Source organism: Vipera ursinii (assembly GCF_947247035.1).
Source record: "Vipera ursinii genome assembly, chromosome: 13".
Taxonomy (NCBI): domain Eukaryota; kingdom Metazoa; phylum Chordata; class Lepidosauria; order Squamata; family Viperidae; genus Vipera; species Vipera ursinii.
This window is the reverse complement of record NC_139526.1, coordinates 17463558-17484035: the sequence shown is the minus strand read 5'-3', so window position 1 is coordinate 17484035 and position 20478 is coordinate 17463558. Positions and strand designations below refer to the sequence as shown.

At 50.2% G+C, this 20478-nt stretch overlaps 2 protein-coding genes across 2 annotated transcripts; both read left to right on the top strand.

Moving 5' to 3' along the window:
• Positions 1-79: 79 nt before the first annotated feature.
• BRAT1 (BRCA1 associated ATM activator 1) lies at positions 80-9607 on the top strand. The gene is made up of 13 exons (XM_083372492.1): positions 80-803; positions 1561-1715; positions 2290-2437; positions 3022-3394; positions 4069-4188; positions 4771-4862; positions 5072-5175; positions 5589-5775; positions 6196-6275; positions 7321-7423; positions 7790-7888; positions 8374-8555; positions 8648-9607. Exons 1-13 carry the CDS (start codon positions 677-679, stop codon positions 9362-9364), a joined length of 2487 nt encoding a protein of 828 aa, XP_083228618.1. The 5' UTR covers positions 80-676; the 3' UTR covers positions 9365-9607.
• Positions 9608-10442: 835 nt separating this feature from the next.
• On the top strand, positions 10443-19733 carry AMZ1 (archaelysin family metallopeptidase 1). Its single transcript, XM_083372494.1, has 7 exons — positions 10443-10608; positions 13328-13669; positions 14607-14774; positions 15398-15526; positions 16295-16461; positions 17570-17746; positions 18635-19733. The coding sequence occupies exons 2-7, from the start codon at positions 13366-13368 to the stop codon at positions 19229-19231; spliced, it is 1542 nt and encodes a 513-aa protein (XP_083228620.1). The 5' UTR covers positions 10443-10608; positions 13328-13365; the 3' UTR covers positions 19232-19733.
• Positions 19734-20478: the final 745 nt, after the last annotated feature.

Sequence of the window (20478 nt, the reverse complement as noted above, 5' to 3'; positions counted from 1 at the left end):
CTTCTCGTGAACCCTGGCAAGGCCGCGGCTTCTCGGCTCGGTCTGCGCCCTCTTAGGAGCCCCGGACCGGCCGCTCCCGTGACTCGCGGCTGCCTCCGCTGTGGACGATGGGGATCGGAGCCAAATGTGTATCTAGAAGGCAGAAGGAAAGCAAAAGTCCTGGTGCCGTCAAGGAGAAGCCGGCCTCTCTTGCCCTTCTGCGCATGCCCGGGCCAGGAGAGCAGGGACTCGCCCGCGCCTGCGCAGAGAAGACGAGACCCTGGAGTTTGCAAGGCACGAGTTTGCAAGACCTGCTTTCTTGCAGCGGTCGGTTTCCTTGCAAGCGGATCCTGCCCGTCATTGCACCCGCGGCCGCCGGGCCGTTGCAGGAGGCTCTCCCCCTGCCTCCTTTCGGAAGTCCTGGGGGAGTGGTGGGGGCGCCCCTTAGGAACCCCGTATCGGGACCGGGATCGACTCTTCCTGCAACGCTGCTTGCATTGGGGCCGGCCGGTGCAATTCCCTGCGCGAGAAAGACGGGCTGGCATTCCGATGATCGTGGCAGACGCGTGTCTCCGATAAAAAAAAAGGGGTGTGAACGTAGCTTGCAGTGGGAACTTGAGTTTCAAATTTATTTCTAAATTTCTGCGGCTTGGCTTGCTTTTGCAAGAACAGCCCCCCCTCCCCCCGAGACTCCCCCATGGATGCAAAATGTTCCCAGCTTTTGCCTTCCGTTTGCGCCGTTCTGGCCGGCCCCGGGCATCCCGTGGTGGACGACACTTGTCTGGAAAAGCTGCTGGACTGGTTTAAGGCTCTGGCCAGCGCTGGTGAGTTTGCATTGGAGGGTGGGGTCTCTCCGTGGAAACCCATCCTGGGATGCTACCAGTTTTAGGGTGACATTGCAAAGATTGGGACAGGCATCGTCAGGACACCGCATAGGTGACATCGCCTTGGCTTGCTTGAGATGATAAAGTTTGGATTTATTCCTTTAGCATTTTAGGACTATAGCTTTTTTGTTTGTATCTTATGATTTGTGCGGATTGCTTTTATTTAGTATCCTAGGACTATCCTGATTCATGATTGTCTTTTACCATGATGATCATGATTTATCACTTGTTGCTTGCGTGTACGCTGAGAGTTTATGCACCGGAGACAAATTCCTTCCAATATCGCACTTGGGCCAATAAAGAATTGTTTCTATTCCGAGATGCTACTGGGATGGCAAGCTGGCAGTTGAGTTGGCCTCCTCTCTTGCTTCGACACTTGTTGAGCAAACGCCACAGTCATTAATCAAATGCCAGGTGAAATGTGATGGTTGTTAAATCAGCCCTTTTTAGCCCTAGGATATTTTCTGCGGGGGTGGGGGAGTAAACACCATTTTCTGGTGAAGGATGCCCGAAATTGTGGCCACAGAACTGGATTATGTAGATGCAGGCTGGTTACCAAGCACGCAAAAGGTAATCCCATCAAAGCAGTGTGTATGTCAGACTTGTGAAACTGGGTCGTAAGTCGTTCCCGGAAGGTCCATCGTCACTTGGACTGGTCATAAATTGAGGACTGCCTGTATTTTTTTTTCTCCCCCAGGGCCTAGTTTGCTGGTGTTAAAAGAGAACCCGTGTCTGATCGAGTTCATCCTTGCGGTGCTCAAACAAGGGGAACCAAATCCCGTCCTTCTGGCTTTTGTTCTGAGGCTCACCGGGATCCTTGCAGCTTCCGAAAGCAGCTTCCAGCATTTGCAGGTTTGTCAGACACGCCGCCAGAAGCAATTCAAATGCAAACGTACTTACTAAGCAAGGTGGGAGTGTGTGTTGCGGAATCATACAATTCTTTCCTTTCTTCTGCATTATTTTTTTTTAAAAAACCCTCTAGATATAGTTTAATCTGAAAAAAACCCACAATTTGAATGTTTAGAGCAGAGCCCAGATGGATGGGTCAGGATTTCTCAGCCGTTATTTTAGTAGTTCCACAACCGTGAATCTTTCTTTCTTTCTTTCTTTCTTTCTTTCTTTCTTTCTTTCTTTCTTTCTTTTTTTCTTTCTTTCTTTCTTTCTTTCTTTCTTTCTTTCTTTCTTTCTTTCTTTCTTTCTTCCTTTCCTTCCTTCCTTCCTTCCTTCCTTCTTTCTTCCTTTCTTTTTTTGCCTTTTTTCTTTCTTTCTTTCCCTTTTTCTTTCTTTTTTTGCCTTCCTTGCCTTTCTTTCTTTCTTTTCTTTTTTTTCTTTTCTTTTCTTTTCTTTTCTTTTCTTTTCTTTTCTTTTCTTTTCTTTTCTTTTCTTTTCTTTTCTGTTCTTTTCTTTTTTCTTTCTCTTGAGCCAGCAACAGGAGGTGGTGTTTGGAGCTTTTGGAGAAGCAGGTCCCTTGGGCAGCCCACTCTGGGAGAACATGACCATTCGGAGCGGCTGGGTGCAAGGAGCCTTCGTCATGCTGCAACATTACAGCGCCTTCCAGTTCCTCTGCAACTCTGGCAAGTCCAGACTTTTCATCCCCTAAGATCAGATTGCCCAGCTGGACTCTCCTATCCTGGATCCAATACAGGTAGTCCTCGACTTATGACTCTAAACCGAATCCAGAATTATGGTTGTAAGTCATTCCGGTCATTAAGCACATTCCTGCGCCCAATTTTACAACCTTCATATTTTGCAGCAGTTAGTGGCTTTTGACAGTTGCTAGGCAACCAGTCATAAGTCAAGGACTACGTGTGGATCAATTCCTGGTCCTGAAAGTGACATGTTGGAGGCTGCCTATGAAAAAGACTCGGGGGGGGGGGGGGGCAGGAGTTTTCCGTTAACTAAAACGGATTGTCCTCGGCTAGAAAGTGCCATTTCTGAAATGTTATCTTTGGTCCCGCGCAACAATGATGCAGTAGAATCAAAAGGGTTTTTTAAAAAATAAAAAATTAAAAAAAAATCATACGCCATTTAACCAAAGTCCTAATAATTAAAACGTTGTTTTCCGTGCTAAATCAAAAGCATCCTGCTTATATTCATCCCCCAAAAAAGGAAATAGCCGTTTTCTCCCGAAATTGTCAGCTTCTCCGGTTGTCAACAGGAGCTCTAGATGTGATCTTCACTCTTCAAGGAGACCCCAGCCTCTTCATCGCGGCGGGAGCCGACCGGCTTCTGGCCCGCCTGCTCATTTTCTCCGTAGAGTTCGAACCGTCTCGCCTTCTCAGTTCAAAGGACAGCGATTGGCCAGCCTGCACTGGGATGATGGCCGCCCGGGTTGAGGAGGCGCTCAAGTCCCGCTCCCCATCCCGGATCAAGCAATCCCTGAAGCTGTTAATGACGTTATTTGAACACAACCAGGATGCCTGGACTGAAATCTTGTGGTCACGCATAGCAGAAAGGGTTGAAGCTCTCCTCATGGAAGAGCCAGTCCAGGCAGGACCCTTGTTGGCTGATTTATTCCTTAGCATGGCAAGGTAAGAGATGGTCCATATGTTATTATTGAAGAACTTTGCATTGGTTAAGATGGTGGGACAGTGCTTGCATGGAAGGGTTCTTGCCCTGTTTTTGCACATCGGGTCCTCTGTTTCAACTAACAACATACAGAGTTGGAAGGGACCTTGGACGCCTTCTAGTCCAACCCCCTGCTCAGGCAGGAAGGCCTGTCCCATTTCAGACAGATGGCCTGTCTGGTCTCTTCTTAAAAACTTCCAGTGTTGGAGCATTCACAGCTTCTGGAGGCAAGGAGATCCACTGGTTAATCATTCTCACTGTCAGTAAATTTTTCCTTAGTTCCAGGTTGCTTCCCTCCTTGATTAGTTTTCATCTGTTGCTTCTTGTCCTGCCTTCAGGTGCTTTGGAAAATAGGTTGACACCCCCCCCCCCCAGTCCACTTGACCCCCTCAAATCTGTTGGTTTACCCCAATGGGTTGACAATCCCTACGTTATTCCTTAAGAGCTCTGAATTGGTTAAGGGGGGGCTGCTGCTTGCACGGAGGATCTTGCATTGCTGGGTCTCGGGTTGCAATTATTGATGCTCAGTACCAAAAATGGGGGCTCTGGGGGTAGTCGAAAGGGACGAAGTGGATGCCTTAAGTCTCGGAGATGGTTAAACAGGCAGCTGTTCAACCGGTCGTTCTTCCTCCAATAGGTCTCCTGCATTTAGCTGTCACGAATGCAGCCTTTGGAAGCTGGTGGCCCTTGCCCTGAAGAATATCAGCATGGCTCAGGTCGGCTCTTTGGCACATGGACTTTTGAAGCTTGAGGCATGGTAGGCTCTAAAAAGGAGGCCGCGATCTAGTGCAGCTGGCAACTTTTCACAGATGTGGACTTCAAAGCCCAGAATTCCCAGGGTTTCATATTCTCATAGAGTGGCTTGCTAAGGATTTTGCTTGATTCGTTTAGCTGCAGATTCCAAACCCCCCCTTTTTCTTAAACCCTTTTTCACGCCTGATCAAAGTCTGGGATTGCGGTCCTACTGGGGGAAAATTGGGTTTGCCAGTCAAGTGTTCAACAAGGTGAGCCCAGCCAGTCATGGCTTATTGCAAAAACGTGTCTTAGGGTGACGTACGAACTCAAGTCATTAAAAACCCTTTCCACTCTCTCCATTGCGGCGTTTTTAACGTCCTTCCGATAGTTCTAAAGACGGTGGAATTTACAGAAGGCAGCACCTTAAACCAAAATAATGTACCGCTGGTATAATTTGAAGCGTGCTGTGTGCATGCATGCATGCGTGCATGTGATTTTACGTTGAAGGGGTTTTGATTTATGAAACCCAACTTTTAACAAGACGTCAAACCAACGGAAAGCTCTAATCTTGCGCATGCAAAGCAAACTTTCTCTCTTCTTCAAGCCCACAGGCCATCCAAGCCCACAGCCTGGCTGTTTTGCTCCGGCCTATGGACTACATCTTGCGAGCTACGTCTCCTCACTTAAGTTTCCCAAGTGAGTGGTACAACACAATCATGCTAACAGACCCATGTCCACTAGACAGAATGGGTGGGTGAGGAAAAAAGGATGATCCTGGGGACTGAGGACAGCCACAATGCTCTGTAGGAATTAAATCTTTGGAAACTCTCCTGTTTGCAGAGGTTTATCCAGCTGTGTCAGAGATGCCTTTTGTCTGAAAATTGTCGTTTCATCCCATGCTTCAGGGCTGCTGGACGAGGCCCTTGCAGATGCTTCTTCTGTGGAATCTCTTCTCTCCACCAGTCTCCTATGTCAGACGATGGCTCATCTTGAGGACATCCAAGAGCTGGTAAGAAAAGAGCAGGCTTTCTTCACACCTTTGGAGATTCTCCATCATTCAGGTCACGGTGGTCCTGAAGCTGCCTTTTCCAAAAGGCATCTGGACTTTTGGGGTTTCCCCCCCCCCCTTGAAAACCTTTCGTTGCTCATCCAAGAAGCTTCTTCAGTTTCTTAACACAGCGAAAATAAGCTTCTGCCAAGTTCAGATTTTCCCGAGAGACTGCCTCGTCCCTTTTCCAGCCTGGAAATGTTTTAAGCGTGCCGGCTGGGGAATTCTGCAGGTTGAAGTCCGCAAATGTTGACTGTGTGGAATTCTGGGAATTGAAGTCCACAGAGCTTCCAGTTGCCATGCTTGAGAAAACCCCGCTCCACGGAATTACAGCTCTGATTAACTAGCTTACGACACACTGTGGCTTCCCCCAGGTGTGCTTGCAAGTGGAGTTTCCCCATAAGCCTTTGTTATGCTCCATGGTGACCATACTACAGCTTTGCGCTGGCCAGGCCGTGCCGTCCTCCTCCTGCGGAGCTACACTGGGCAACATCTTGATTGGCAGCTTCCGTGTTCAGAGGGCAGCCCTTAGCCTCCTGGGAGCGCTCTCCCGATGGGCTGGTAAGTAGGCTTGTGTCCGTGTTGGATGTTTTGTCTGTATTGTGTCTGTACTGTGTAGTTAAATAAATCGTGCCGTTCTAACCATGGAGCAGTTTGCAGAACGTGTGTGTGTGTGTGTGTGTGTGTGTGTGTGTGTTTAATCCTCTTCTGCCATGCAGTCAAGCACCGACAATAATCAATCGGAATAAAAAGCAGAGGAGGTCCAAAGCTCTCTTTCTGCCAAAAACCAACTTATTTGGGGCAGACAGAGCATAAGGAGCCTTTATGTCAGTTCGCTGCAGCTCTTCAGCTTTTTCTTCCCAGGGAGCAAATCTTTTCAGCGATAAACCCCCGAGAAAGTAGCGCTGGGGACGGAGCTGAGGCTGAATGGGAAGCCCAAAAGGGGCAGAGGCGATTCAAATGTTCGCTCTCCACATGTAGGGTCCGTTGACGATAAAGAAAGGCTGCAAGTGTTTGGCGTTCTCCTGACGTACTTACGGAGTCCGGAAAACAATCCTGTGGTGAGTGCGGAATTCTACGCGGGGCTTCGCTTCTCTCCTGTAAGGAAGGCTTGCGTTTACTTAGGACCGTCGCTTAAGAGATTTATTTATTTTTATTTTAATCCCATTTATATCCCGCCCTTCTCCGAAGACTCAGGGCGGCTTACAAGCTTAGCAGTAGCCTTCATTCTATGTATATGCCTGCTTGTTAGGGCTTTCACACACACCCCAAGCGGCATTATTACAAAGTCAGCTTAATTGCCCCCAACAATCTGGGTCCTCATTTTACCTACCTCGGAAGGATGGAAGGCTGAGTCAACCTTGAGCCTGGTGGGACTCGAACCTGCACTAATGGCAGGCAGCTGGTGTTACTTAAGGAGGCATTCAGAGGAGAGATGGGGAGAAGCGAAATGAAAATGAAATGAACTTTCATTGTCAAAGTACCAGCTATGTGTACATTGAGATTAGCTGAGCCTCCCTTTGTGCTCCCACCCCCCAACACACAGTGACAACAAACCCTCCATCTTACTACACCATGTGAACTTGACCCTCTTTTAGCGGTCTACTATAGGGAGCGTCCTCTCGTACGGTATTGTGGTTTGGTACGCTGGTCTGACAGCCGCGGATAGGAAAGCATTACGGAGGGCGGTGAGCACAGCACAAGACATTGTGGGCTGTCCCCTGACACCACTGGATGACCTCGCCAGGGCTCGCTGCCTTGGAAGAGTGAGGAAAATTCTCAGGGACGACTCACACCCTGGACGGTATCTCTTTACTCTCCTACCATCGGGGTAGGAGATGCAGGAGTATAGCCAGCCACACCAACAGGCTGAAAAACAGCTTCTATCCGTGGGCTGTTAGGCTTTTGAATGAGAAATAACTTTTGTGAACTTTTGTGAATTTTATGCCGAAGGGACTTGGGAGGCCGGTGTGTGGTGTGGTTGGTTCACAGCAGCTTCCGAAGTTCCTTTTGATAGCTAGTTATATCCCGCTTTTTATTATTTTTACCGCTAACTCAAGGCAGCAGCCGCGCCTGTTGTAATAAGATCCTTCTACTTCCTTCCAGATTTTGAAGAAAGCCCTCCAGGGAACTCTAAAGTGGCTTCTGAGCGGCTTGGAACCTTCCATCTCCCTTGCTGACCTCCAGCAACACCGACAGTTTCTCAGAGGTGTAAATAGCGTGACTTAGGCGAGACTTACGTCAGCTTGAGCTAGCTTGTCCGAAAGGAGTCGGTTAGCCCAGCCTTCCTCACAACCTTGCAGATGTTTGGGGGGGGGGGACCACACTGACCAGCACAGCTGGACAGTGCTAGCTTAGGGATGGCTGGTCTCTGCATCTGATCCATGCGAACTGCCCGATATTGTGGCGTTTTCTCCCTCTCTCCCCGCCCAGTTCAGATATTTAATTCTTTTGAGCGGGAAGGTTTGGATTTTAAGCCAGCGTCATTTCGTCCGCCTGACCTGAACTGAGGAGGGGGGACTGGGGAGGAGGGCCAAGTTCTCCACCCTACCATTTTCTCTCCTTTCCTTTGAAGATACGGTCCAGGTGTTACGGAAACATCTGTGCAGCCCAAGCTGGGAAGTACGCGATTCGTCCCTGGAGTTTCTCAGCCTGACCATGAAGCATTTGAGAGGTAGGGCAACACCGAGAACCCCGCAGAGGGGACGCTTTCAGCAGCCGGGTCGAGTGGCACAAAAGCTCCGCATCAAACTCCGGCGGAATTTGTTCGTTCGGAGGGCCGGGCACGATGGGTCTTTACTCCCAGAGGTGTCGTTGAACTTCCAGAAACCTTGAGCGGAACGTCTCGAGGGTTTTCCTGATGGTGGGGACGGAGCGGCTAAGTACGTGACCGCAGCCGTCAAGATAGTCAGTGGAGTGAATGTGCAGAGCTTCCTCACTGACTTGGCGTGTCCGAGGGTCTCAAAAGGGGATCCCAGGACGACGGCATCATCATAAATAGGAAATCAGTTGGATTTCTGATCAGCTGACTGCGGGGGATGCTGCAGTGGTGGCAAGGGTGGAAAAATTATCAGTCCTGTTGTTCAGTCTTCGTGACTAAATGAACTGTTGTAAGTTGAGGACTTGCCTGCATTTTTGGAGTGCCATTTCCCTACACAGGGCTAGACTGGTTTTGCCAAGAGCTGCTGTCTTCAGGGGTGCCCATGCTTCTGGAAGATCTCCTGGACGACCCTGAAAGTTACGTCCGAGCCAGCGCCGTGAAGACCTGGGGCTGTTTCTCCCTCCTGGCCCGCTCTGCCCCAGAAGCGCCTGTCCTCAAGAGCACCCAGAGCGCCAAAGAGGTACAATACTTGCGTGCAACTCGGCGGTCCAACCCCCTTTCTACACAGAGCAGCTGAGCTTCTCTCTCTCTCTCTCTGCTCTCGTCTCCCAGGTCTGCATCGGCGGCGCTCGCTTGCTGGACATCTTGTCTTCGGACTCCGAGGGTTTCCCTCGCCGAGCGGTCATCGGCGTCTTCCTGGACTGGCTGAAGGAAGGACAGCCTGAGGCCTCGGCAGCCCGTGCCGAGCTTGTTTCTCGAGCTCTTCAAGCCGTGGATGGAGACTTGGACTGGGAAGTCAGAAGGAACGCTCTGGAGCTGGTGGGCATTTTCATCACCCAGATGTTTGAGCAGCTGGGGCTCGGGGACAGCTCAACTTCGGCTCCTTCTTCCCTCGCCAAGCCGCCCGCGCCTCTCTCCGACGTCTTGCGGCTCTTCGGCCAAATGGAAATGTTCGGCTTCCTTTTCGGAGCCCTTCAGGATTGCGATAGGCCGGTGGCGCTCAAGGCCTGCCAAGTCCTTTTGGATCTGAAATACAGCCTTTGCAGACACCGGTCGAAAGGGTCCCCATCGGGAGACAAGGCTGGGCGAAAGGAAGTTCCTGCAGAGACGGCCTCTTCTCTTTTCAGCCTTACCGCAGGGGAGGCCGCTGAAAAGGGCGGCCAGGATCCAGAAAGGCTACGTCTGATCCTAGAATCTGTGGACTTGGAGGCTTTGCAAAGGACTCTGGATGTGAGCAGTGACTACTTGGAGAGGAGCCCACAGTCTCTCCTGCAGGATATCCTGTCTGCTGCCGGGAACACAGAGGAGAACAAAGTAGATTGTTATTGAAGTGACGGGCTGGAGCTTGCCGGCCAGTTTGGAAAAGGGGCGACTTTCAGAACTGAACGACTGCAAGTGCACGCCTTGTCCAGCTACCTCGGGAAAGTGGGCCACGTGGAGAGTGAATTGAAATTAAAAAACCCCGTACAGGAAAAAATAAACACCAAAGAAGAGCTAACGGACACTTGCGCCCAAAGGCAAAACTCACACAAGCTTAGGGTGAATTGCAAGGGATAAAAATAAATAAAATAAATACCCAATACTCCTTCCTCCTCCTGTGTTTTTTTTCACAACAGCAATCTTTAACAACTAGACCCCAACTGTCTTGTCTGTTGTTTTGTTTCCTCTCTCTTCCTCCCTCCGTCCCTCCCACCCTCTCTCTCAAAAGCATTTCCTTAATCTACAAGTGAGAAAAGACCCGTCCACTAGTGCATTTCATAAGATAATAGCAAAGAAGGAAAAATCACCTTGGTGGTGGGTTATTCCTAGCTGGCTGCTTCTGCTTCAGTTCATGGAAGGGAGAAACCGTCTGAATTTGTGCTGAACGGGTTCCGGCTCCTAATTACTGCAAATCATGCATTTAGATCAGGTCTGTCTAATCCTGGGAAGTTTGCATTTCCCCCCCCCCCCCCCACACACACACTCCCCAAGTCTCAACATATTTTTTTTGCGTAATACGGTGGCCAAAACAGCCTGCAGGATTCTAAGCTTCAGCCTGGCTGGACTGTCGGAGCAGGTAGAAAGCAGCGCGGGGAGCCACTGGGGATCCCCCCACCCCACCCTTAAGAAAAAGCTGTTTACCACCAGCCGACTTTCCTCCTCTGGCAAACGGCCAGAGAAAAGCCATCCACACGGACATCCCCCTCCCCCGCGCCCAGCAAACCCCCCTCCCCACAATCCCGGCAGGGGCGGCAGTGGGGAGCCCCCGCGCCTTGTTTTCCTCCAGGGGGAATTTCGCCCCGGCTTCCCTCGACCGACTCCCCCCCCCCCAAAGCAGGTCGCCTCCCCCCTCCGCAACGTCACGGGCTCGGAAGCATCCTTCCCTCCGGTGCTGCGCCCCCCCCCCCCGCCCGCCCGCCCAGCCAGCCAGCCAGCCCGCCGAGCTCTGCAGAAAGGCCGGCCAGCCAGCCAGCGGCGTCACGCAGCCCAGCCGCGGTCCGAGCGGCAAGTCCCGGGTCCGGTCCCCCGGCCGAAGAAGAAGACCCTGCCCCGTGGCGGGAAGGAGGCAGACCCAGCCGCGCTCGCTTGTAAAGGTGGGAGACGGGAGGGAGGGAGGAGAGAGGGAAGGAAACGGAGGGAGGGAGGGAGGGAGGGAGGGAGGAAGGAAGGAAGGAAGGAAGGAAGGAAGGAAGGAAGGAAGGAAGGAAGGAAGGAAGGAAGGAAGGAGAGAGGGAAGGAAACGGAGGGAGGGAGGGAAAGAATGAAGGAGGGGAGGGAAGGAGAGAGGGAAGGAAACGGAGGGAGGGAGAGAGGGAGGGAGGGAGGGAGGGAGGAAGGAAGGAAGGAAGGAAGGAAGGAGGGAGGGAAAGAATGAGGGAGGGGAGGGAGGAGAGAGGGAAGGAAACGGAGGGAGGGAGAGAGGGAGGGAGGAAGGAAGGAAGGAAGGAGAGAGGGAAGGAAACGGAGGGAGGGAGGGAGGGAGGGAGGAAGGAAGGAAGGAGAGAGGGAAGGAAATGGAGGGAGGGAGAGAGGGAGTGAAGGATTAGAGGGAAAGGGAAGAGAGAGGGAAAGAAAGCGAGGGAGGGAGGGAGGAGGAAGATGATAGGGGAGAAAGGCACGGAGGGGGTCCGGGTGAAATCCGGAGGGACCGTGGATCGCAGAGGGGCTTTCGCCGACCCCCCCTCCCCGACGAAGAGCATCGGCGGAGAGACGGACGAGGGAGCCGCCTTTGCGGGGCGCCGGAGAGTTTGCGGGGCCCCGGGGAGCGAGGCTCTCCCCTTCCCGACGCCCTAAGGGTGGCGAGACCCTCCTCCGGTTGCCTGGCCCAGCGGCCGGGGTGTCCTCGATCGACGCCCCTAACCACCCCCACCCCACTCCCCGGATGGGGAAATGCGCCGGGGTTTGCGCGGCGGGAGATTCGCATCTTTCGGCGGTCGTCGGGACGCACCTGGGAGCCATCGGGGCGAGGAGAGAAATGGTTCCCTTCCGCGAGGGGTCAGTCCCGCCAGGAGGGACGCTGCGCAGCTGGGGTGAAGGGGGGCAAAAGAGGGGATTCTACCCCCCCCAAGCCTTGCTCCCCTTTTCCAAGCCTGCAAAGGCATGGCAAGAAATGAAGGAGAGGGAGGGGGGGATTTACATGGAATGGCTGTTTCCCCCAAACTGCCACTCTGTCTGGATTCAATGATGTGAAGGAGCAGACCACAATCTTGGCATCAGCACCTTCCCCATCCGTGGTTGGTTGGGTTGAAAAGAAAAGGCTGGAGACAGGTGATCACCCAACCAGGTAATACCGTCAGTGCTAGAAGGAGGCCCGGTGGTCAGAAGGCAGGATGGCAGGCTGACTCTGCCCACCGCCTGGAGTTTGTTCCTGACGGGGCTCAAGGTTGACTCGGCCTTCCATCCTTCCCAGGTCGGTAAAATGAGGAACCAGATTGTTGGGGTCAAGAAGCCGGCTCTGTAAACTGCTGAGAGAGGGCTGGTATAAATAACTGCTGGGCTTCTACTAGGGATTGTGTGGTTTATTGGGAAATTTATACTGTCAGAAACAAAACAAGAAAAATATATATACAGATTTTCAATACTATTATAACACTTCCATAGGGGGTCCTTGAATAAAACATTGTTCGCCCTACCAAAATACAGAAATTTTTACTGGTTACTAGAAACCCAAAGGGGACGATGTAAAAACCAAGAAAGTCTCATTAACTAGAAAAGTCCCCAAGAAGAGCGGAGAGTATTCATTAGAGTGCCTTTTTACCCCCAGCATGTTGAAACATCGCTTTCTTTCCTAAAAAAAAGGATGCTTTGGGGTTTTATTACCCTGCAGGCAAATACCATTATTTCTTTGGTAAATGTTTTATCCAGGGAGGGGGTGGGGCAAGGAGGGTGGGGGCACGCTGGAGGAAAACAGTTTGTGAGTAGCAGAGAAGGATATTTCCAAACAGAATAATTCAGGGAGGCCTGTCCCACACTGGGAGTTGCTAAAGAAGAGCCAAGTCACAAAAAGAATTATTCGTGAATAAAAGGGAATTACTGCAACTTTTCCTGGTGTGTAATTTTTGGGAGGTGTTTTTGGCAAGGCAGCAGTTCAACTCCTTTGAAGGGAGGGGAGCCAGTTGGACATCCGGGAACAGGACAATGGCGAGGAAGAGTGAGGTGGTGGAGGATCAGCATTTCCAGAGTGGAGGAAATAGAAATTATTAATTTTTTTTAGCAGTCGCTGTAATTCCGGGCATTTTCCATTACGGGGCTGGAAACTTTTCCCATAAGCCATTTTCCCCTAGTGGAAAGCCTGGCCATTAAATATGGCTCTCCAATATTCCAGTTGCGTTTGTGGGAGGCATTAATGACATTTTGTATTTTCTTTGCCCTGCTGGGAAAAAGCTTCAGAATCCAATTCTGTTCCGTTCCACACTTTCACTGCATTTCTTCCATTTCATTTTACCCGTCGTTATATCTAGGAGAACATCTGGATTCCAAGCAGACTTGCACACAGAATGTAAAACAGTCACAGTCCCTTACAACGTAGATGATAGAATAACGGGATGGAAAGAGACCTCGGAGGTCTTCTAGTCGGATCCCGTCCCTGCTCAGGCAGGCGGCCATATATCAAGGGTGCCCAACCTTGGCAACGTTGAGACCTATGGACTTTTAGCTCTCAGAATCTGGGGGAATTCTGGGAGTTGAAGTCCACAAGTCTTAACATGGCCAAGATTGGACACCCTTGCCCTATGTACCATTTCGGCCAAAAGTCTGCCCAGTCTTTGCTAAGGGTGGGTAACCTGGTTAACCGCCAGTTCCTCTCTTTTGCAGGAGCCAAGGCTCTTTCCCGCCAGAGTTGGCCGTCAGCGATGTTGCAGTGCAGACATGCTGAGGAGTTCAGCTTTGGGCCCCGGGCGCTGAAGGACGCTCTGATTTCAACGGACCCCGCCTTGCGGGAGCTCTACGCGAAAGCTTTCTCCAGCACCGAAAAGCTCTTCCTCTCTGAAGCCTATAACCCACGCCGGACGCTTTTCTGCAGCTTGTTCATCAGGACGGCTTTTGACTGGCTCCTCAGCCATCCCGACGCCCCGGAGGATTTTGAGACCTTTTACTACGCACTGCTAAAGAAAAAGCAACGTTTCTGCCGCAAGCACATATACCTGCAACCCATAGGTAAGTTGGCCGAGGGAAGTTGGAGGAGGGAGGGAGGGAGGCAGGAGGAGACACCCGCCTACCTTCCTTTGCAATAGCAGCTTTCTTAAGACAGCCCTCAGCAGGGATACTCCATTCCCTGGCGTTCCTTTTCGAGTCCGAGGAGTTTCCCTTAACCTGTTGTAAAACTCTACTAGGGCTAGTAGAATCTGTGACCTTTGACAAGCAGCTTCATCCGCCTTTTCCCGCGTCAATTTTCTCACACTGCTTGGACGCCTGTATACAAGTCATCCTTGGCTTACAACCATTTGTTTAGCGACCGTTCAGTCACAACGGTGCCGAAAAAAGCGACTTATGACTGGTCCTCATATTTATGACAGCCGCAGCAGCCTGTAATCAGAATTTGGGTGCTTGGCAACTGGCATGTTGTTTGCGATTGGGTTGCAGCCTCCTGGGGCCATGTGATCACCATTGGTGACCTTCCCAGCTGGCCTCTGACTTCTGACATAGGTAAAGCTGGATTCGCTTAAGGACGGCGTGAATTATTTGACGACTGCGGGGGATTCACTTAACAACCGTGGCAAAAAAGATTGCAAAATCGGGCGTGCCTCACTTAACAAAAATCTTGCATAGCCGTGGGAATTCTGGTCGAGGAATATTATTTGAGATGTGGCCACAGGGCTCTCTGTAGCCAATGAAATTGGGGTCCCCCCCCGATTTTTAAAATTCTTTAAATCAGATGGAAATTTACCTTAAATAATTTTCCGCTTCCCTTCCACAGCAAAGTGGAGATTTCCTGACTAAGATCAACATGGCTTAAAAGGCCACGATGCCGTGTAGACCACAACATTTTCCCCTGCTCCCTGTCAACAGGGAAATGTGACCCCCTTCCCTTCTCCCACCCCCAAATAAACACGTAAAATTGCATGACCCTGTCCCTTGACGCTTCTGTTGCCAGACCTAAGCGAAGGGCCCGTGGGGCTCTCTCTCCTGGATTCCCTCCGGAGTTGCGTGGAGTCTTTCTTTCTGGGCCTCCGCGTCAAGTGCCTCCCTTCGGTCTCCATCGCTTCCATCCACTGCTGTTACCGTCACAATCAGGATTCGGACAGGACGCAGCTTCACACAGGTGAGGCCATTTGGGACTTTTAAGACGAGGTCCTTGGTGCTAATCTGAGCTTGGTGGCTTTCTTGCAGACGTTTCATCAGCTGACTGGGTCACATTATCAGTGTTAGAAAAGAGAGGGGTTTGGGAGGAGGAGGAGGAGGAGGAGGAGGAGGAGGAGGAGGAGGAGGAAGACTGTGGGACCCTTAGTTATTTTCTTGCAGATCGTTTCATTACCCAACTCAGGATCATCATCAGGGCTAAAAGGGAGTGGAATTTGTGGAGTGGAGGAAAGCAGTGGAGTCCTCGATGGTCTCTGAGCTTAATTGTTTTCTTGCAGATGTTTTATGACCCATTTAGGTAATATTATCTGGGCTAGAAGGGTAAGGGGTCTGCAGAGGAGGACTGTGGGGGCCCTTGGTGCCCTGGCTGTTTCCATTACTGCACAACGGCATGGCAGCTTTCGTTGGCTAGAACTTCTTCCCATTCATTCGTTTGGAAGAAGCCATCATTTGCATGAAACAGCTTTTTGTCTGAATCATCTAAAAGCAGGCCGGACTCTCCTTTGTGTTGGGAAAAAGCAAAAAAAAAAAAAAGTAGAAGCAAGTTTCAGGAATAATTCCATCCCGTCTTTTCTGCCCCTTTAGATGGCATCTTGAGCTTTCTGAAGAACAACAAGCCAATGGACGCTCTCTGTGTGCTGGGCCTCACCCTGGCTGACCTCTACCCGTGTGAGACGTGGAGCTTCACCTTTGGCAAGTTCTTGCCAGGCCAAGGTTTGCATGATGTCTCGTCTTCCTTCTGGGTTGGGAGACGGTTTTGGGAGATCAGCCCTCCAAAGGTTGAGTCAGGGTGTGCTGTTGGGATGAGATAGTTCTGAGATACAGAGGAAGCTTCGGAAGCTCTTTACTGCCACGCCTGATGAGGGGAGAAAGGAAAAGCCTCACAATGTGGCTTCCTATATATATAGAGAGAGATTATTTGATTGAGATTTTAAATGCTCCAAATATGGGAAGAAGAAATCTTTTGCCTGGCTGATGAGAGCTAATAAGCTCGAAATAGCTATAGTCTCCCTTTAACTTTGTTGGCGATCCAAATTTAATGTGTGTGTGTGTAGTGCAAAGCTGTACAAGGTGCAGAGAAGTGATGGCTTGCACAATGTTACGGAGCCACAACCGAAAGATCTACTCCTGTGTTTGTTTTGGGGGTACCCCACCTTCCTTTGTTTGTGTTTGTTTATTTATTCCTTGGCTACACGCTGAAATGTCCTTGAAGGGGTAAAAGCTGAAAATCTGATCAATGAAACCCACGTTAGTCCACCATCATCCACTTTCACTCCCTTGTGCGTCGAGTTACCTTGTGGCTCATCCTGTCACACGCACCATTGTGCTAGAAAGGGATTTAGAATGGTCCAAGGATAAAGTGTTGAAACACATGGGTTTATTCTGGTGCCAGCAGGCTGTGTCCTTGATTGTGCGTACAGGAGATGACACACCTGCGGAAATGCAAGCAACCTTTTTCGCCCTGGTTTCCTCTCTCCGCAGAAGTGGGCGTCTGCAGCTTTGCCAGATTTTCCAGCGATTTCCCCCAGGTGGGTGGCACGGCTTTAAACCCATCTCCACGCCGACAGGAAGCGCATGACGAAGCCATGGAGTTAGCCAGAAAGCAGACTTTGCTGTTTAACATGTTGGAGATGCTTCAGTGCTGCAAGGTGAGGAGGTCCGGGCTCAGTTCAAAAATGGGTAAGAGAGATGCTTTGTTGTAGACTCTTCCTGCTTCGGGTGGAAAAGGTCTCAGCTACGTGGCCTGCTGGAATATAACCTTTTGAGGTTTGCAGCCTTTTAGGTGGGACTGGATGGGACAATGGCCTTTTTTTTTTAGAAGGATCCTCCAAGGTCAATCTAGTGCAGACATGTCAAACACAAGGCCCGGGGGCCAAATCCGGCCCGCGAAATGGTTTCATGTGGCCCGTGAAGCCATCCTGGAAACAGTGAGGGAACGGCCCCCACTGCCTTGGCCCTGGCCCAGAGACCCTCCTCCTGCCAGAGACCCTCAGATCTGTCCCACTCCTGCCCAGGCCCCCATAGGCACCCTTGATGCGAACGATGTAGAGCTGGCCACGCCCACCCAGTAGGCCATACGCACTCTAGCCACGCCCACCCAGTAGGCCACGCCCACCCTGGCCATACCCACCCGGCCCCCTGAGGGCAACCGCAATGCTGATGTGGCCCTCAATGAAATTGAGTTTGACACCCCTGATCTAGTGTGTTCAGAATGCCAATGATTTGATTTGATTCGATTAAATTTATATGCCGCCCTTCTCCCTGAGGACTCAGGGCGGCTCACAAGAATAAAAATTTAAAAACGTAAGAGTAAAAAATTTAAAAGATACAAGGTTGTTCAGATTTGGTCAAGAAGACAATAGCTGCAGGAGGTTTTGCCGCAGGGGTTGGCAACAGCTACGTCAACTTTATGACCTGTGAACTTCAACTCCCAGAATTCCTGAGCCGGTTGAAGTCCACAGATTACAAAGTTGATAGTTGTCCACTTCTGTTCTACAGTCCCTTCTTACCCCTTGATGATTTATTTGCACAAGATTAACGGCCAGAATTCCATTCTTTTCTGTACTATTGGATTAACTCTTCCAAACACCCCAGTGGAAGGACGTGAAGGCTTGGCGAGGATGGAATCTTTTTCATTCAATACAGCGTCATCAGTAATTGGAATGGAAACGGGATGAAAAGCAAGGGAACTGAATCCCAGACAGGAAAGAGTTGCCTGTTCAACTTAATATTGATTCCTGGTTTTTCCTACCAAAGGTCACGTGCCATGAGATCTGTCATCTGATCGGCTTGGGGAACTGCCGTTGGCTTCAGTGCATCATGCAAGGAGCCCTCAGCTTGGATGAAATCCTGCTGCGGCCGCTGGAACCCTGCCCAATATGCCTTCGGAAGCTGCAGTACGTCGTGGGCTTCAAGCTTATTGAGCGCTACAGGGTAAGTGACCGTTAAAGAGACGGTGTGGTCCTCCTCCTCTAGGCAAAGTCAAGCTCCTTGTTGAGGAGCTCCAGAAGCCCACCAGAAGAACTGAGACCCAGAAACAAGGGAGCCAGGAGTCAAGATAGTCCTCATAACTAGTGAGCTTTTGTCAGTAGACTCAGCCTGGGTACTTGCAACCTGCTTTCTGTTCCTAGTAAAGTTGGCCTTGGGTCAAGACTGGTAGAACCAACTTTTGGGTGGAGAGAAAGCTTCGGAGAAACTAGCCAGAGGTATTTGTCTCCTGCTTGCAGTCTAAATTGGCCACCTCCAAGGGGAAAGGAATTTGAGGAGCGGAAGAGGGCAGGAAGGAAGTGTTCGTAGTCATAGCTTATAGTTCAGGCAGGTGTGAGCAAAGCGGTTCAGGTCGCCCCACGTAACGGATACCAGCTCCGAAACATTTACAAGTTTATAGGATTACAGTCTTATCTGCAACTCAGTTCAGAGTTTGTGTTGTGGATTCACCGTTTGAAGTATCAAGTCATCATGTTTTCATTGGGGTGGGGGGAGATCCAAAGTTTCTGCCTTAAATTAGAAGTGTGGGTTAAGTTACCAGCCAGAGATAGTTTCCAACTCTGTAACTGGGTTGCTTCAAGTTGGAAATTCCTGCCTTAAAGAACGAACGCCTGGAACTTCCTATTCAATTATGTCATTTCTTTCAGTTGGTGGGAACTTAGCCTGTCCACAGTTTCAGAATTATTTTGACACACACACACACACACACACACAAAATTGGTGCATATCTGTAGAAGGTGCAGAGAAGTGTCTGCTTGCGCAGTGCTATGGAACCACAGCAGAAAGATCCACCTTGTGTTGTTTGTTTTGGGGGTGGGGGAACTTGGGATGCAGAAACTCTACGCTTGGATGCAGACGATTTCGTCTACCTGGCTCAGCCAAGACTCTACGGAGCTGTCGGTAACGGAGGACAATTGGCTACCCAGCGCAGACTCGGGGATGGGTTGTGAGGATTCCGAGGCCATCACCTCCCTCTCGGAGCCCTTGACCCCAGACACCTGCAGCCAAGCGGCCTCCACCTTGCAGGATCTCGACCTTGACGAGCAGCCAACTTCATTGACCGGCGTTCCAGACCAGGAAGAGCTGGGGGGTGGTGGTGGTGGTGGCAGCGGCAGCAGCGGCACCCCGAAACCCTTGGACATGATCAAGGAATACAAACGATGGCTGGAGCTGTGCATTACGGCTCTTGAGAAGGACGTGTCGGAAGACGAAATCCAGCAGCTGGACAAGAGTGTGGACACTCTGGCACGATGGGAGATGTTCACGGGTCAGCTGCCCCACCCGCGGAAAGACTTCCATCTTCCCAATGACAGTCCTGGGCTGAGGAAAGTTCTCGGAGACAAATTCTCCTCCTTAAGAAGAAAACTGAGCTCCAGAAAAGTGGCCAGAGGGGACTCTTCTCCTCATCACTGGAGATGGGAAGACAGTTAGCTCCTTGAGATATTTTGCAGCCCGTTATTTTTTTTTAATTAGGATGGATTCGGTGTAGGTTTGGTGAAGTCTCATTTCTTGGATTAATGCCTCATCTTTTCAACTTCACCTTCGTATTGTTTCTTCGGAGAACTAAAGAATTTCCCAAGTGCCATAAAATAAGTCTGTTCCTATCTTTCCTAGTTCCTGGGGGGACGTAGCTGTGAGTCTCGTTTAAATTGTTTTGATTTGCAGGTCAAGACAAGATCCCTATCAAACATGGTGAACTCGCTACCATGGAAAACACAAATGCAAACAGCTCTGCATGTTTATGTAATCATCCTGCGAGTTATGTAATACTCGATTTTTGACAGTGGAAATTCGGGTGGGGAACCAGGTCCACATTGTATAGCATTCTCAAAAAAGGAGTGTAGGGAAACTGTCTTCTGCCAGTTGCATGATTTTTTTCCTTCTACCTGTTATCATTCCTCCTAACAGATTTGTCTGCAAGAAAATGTCACACTTAGCCTGAACTTCCTTGTGGGACAGGAGAGAGAGAGAGAGAGAGAGAGAGAGAGAGAGAGGGAGGGAGGGAGGGAGGGAGGGAGGGAGGGGGAGAGGGAGAGGGAGAGAGAGAGAGAGAGAGAGAGAGAGAGAGAGAGAGAGAGAGAGAGAGAGAGAGAGAGAGAGAGAGAGAGAGTGTCTGGAAATAGCGGGGCGTTATTAGGAACATTCATGAAGCCTTTTTGTTTAATTCTTGGGAGTCAAAAGATCTGGTTTGAAAAGCAGATGTCTCTCTCTTCTCCCACAACAAAGCTTTTAATTTTACTTATCAGTTTTAGAACTCCAGATCTGAAAAGGTTGTTCTCTTCCCTTCTCCCCACAAGTGATCTTTATTAAAATAGAGAATGTAAACTTGAAACCCAGACCTTGTTTTAAGGACTGTGCAAGGAAGTGTAGAATTAGCACTTTTGTAGAGGCTGACTTAGGAAAGCCAGCTTTTCAATGTTTGATTTTTCTACCCAGAGACTTCATAATTAAAGTAGCCAGATACACAGCTGCTACAATAGACTGTATAGCAGTCTATGAGACTTAGACATACATAAGGTATATCATACTGCCTATTATCTGAAAAGAATAAGCTTAACTTGAACAAATACAATCATCAGCTAGATCTTTTGACTCCATGCTTTCAACCCCAGTGTATCTTTCATGAAAAAGCAAGCGCTGAGGCTGCCTTAGCCCTACGGTTACTCTCGCAGTTGGTT

Coding starts and splice junctions, on each gene's coding strand:
- BRAT1 (XM_083372492.1), top strand. CDS start 677: ATGGATGCAAAATGTTCCCAGCTTTTGCCTTCCGTTTGCGCCGTTCTG. Junction 804..1,560: donor TAAGGCTCTGGCCAGCGCTG/GTGAGTTTGCAT, acceptor TTTCTCCCCCAG/GGCCTAGTTTGCTGGTGTTA. Junction 8,556..8,647: donor GCACCCAGAGCGCCAAAGAG/GTACAATACTTG, acceptor CTCGTCTCCCAG/GTCTGCATCGGCGGCGCTCG.
- AMZ1 (XM_083372494.1), top strand. CDS start 13,366: ATGTTGCAGTGCAGACATGCTGAGGAGTTCAGCTTTGGGCCCCGGGCG. Junction 13,670..14,606: donor CATATACCTGCAACCCATAG/GTAAGTTGGCCG, acceptor TTCTGTTGCCAG/ACCTAAGCGAAGGGCCCGTG. Junction 14,775..15,397: donor CAGGACGCAGCTTCACACAG/GTGAGGCCATTT, acceptor CTGCCCCTTTAG/ATGGCATCTTGAGCTTTCTG.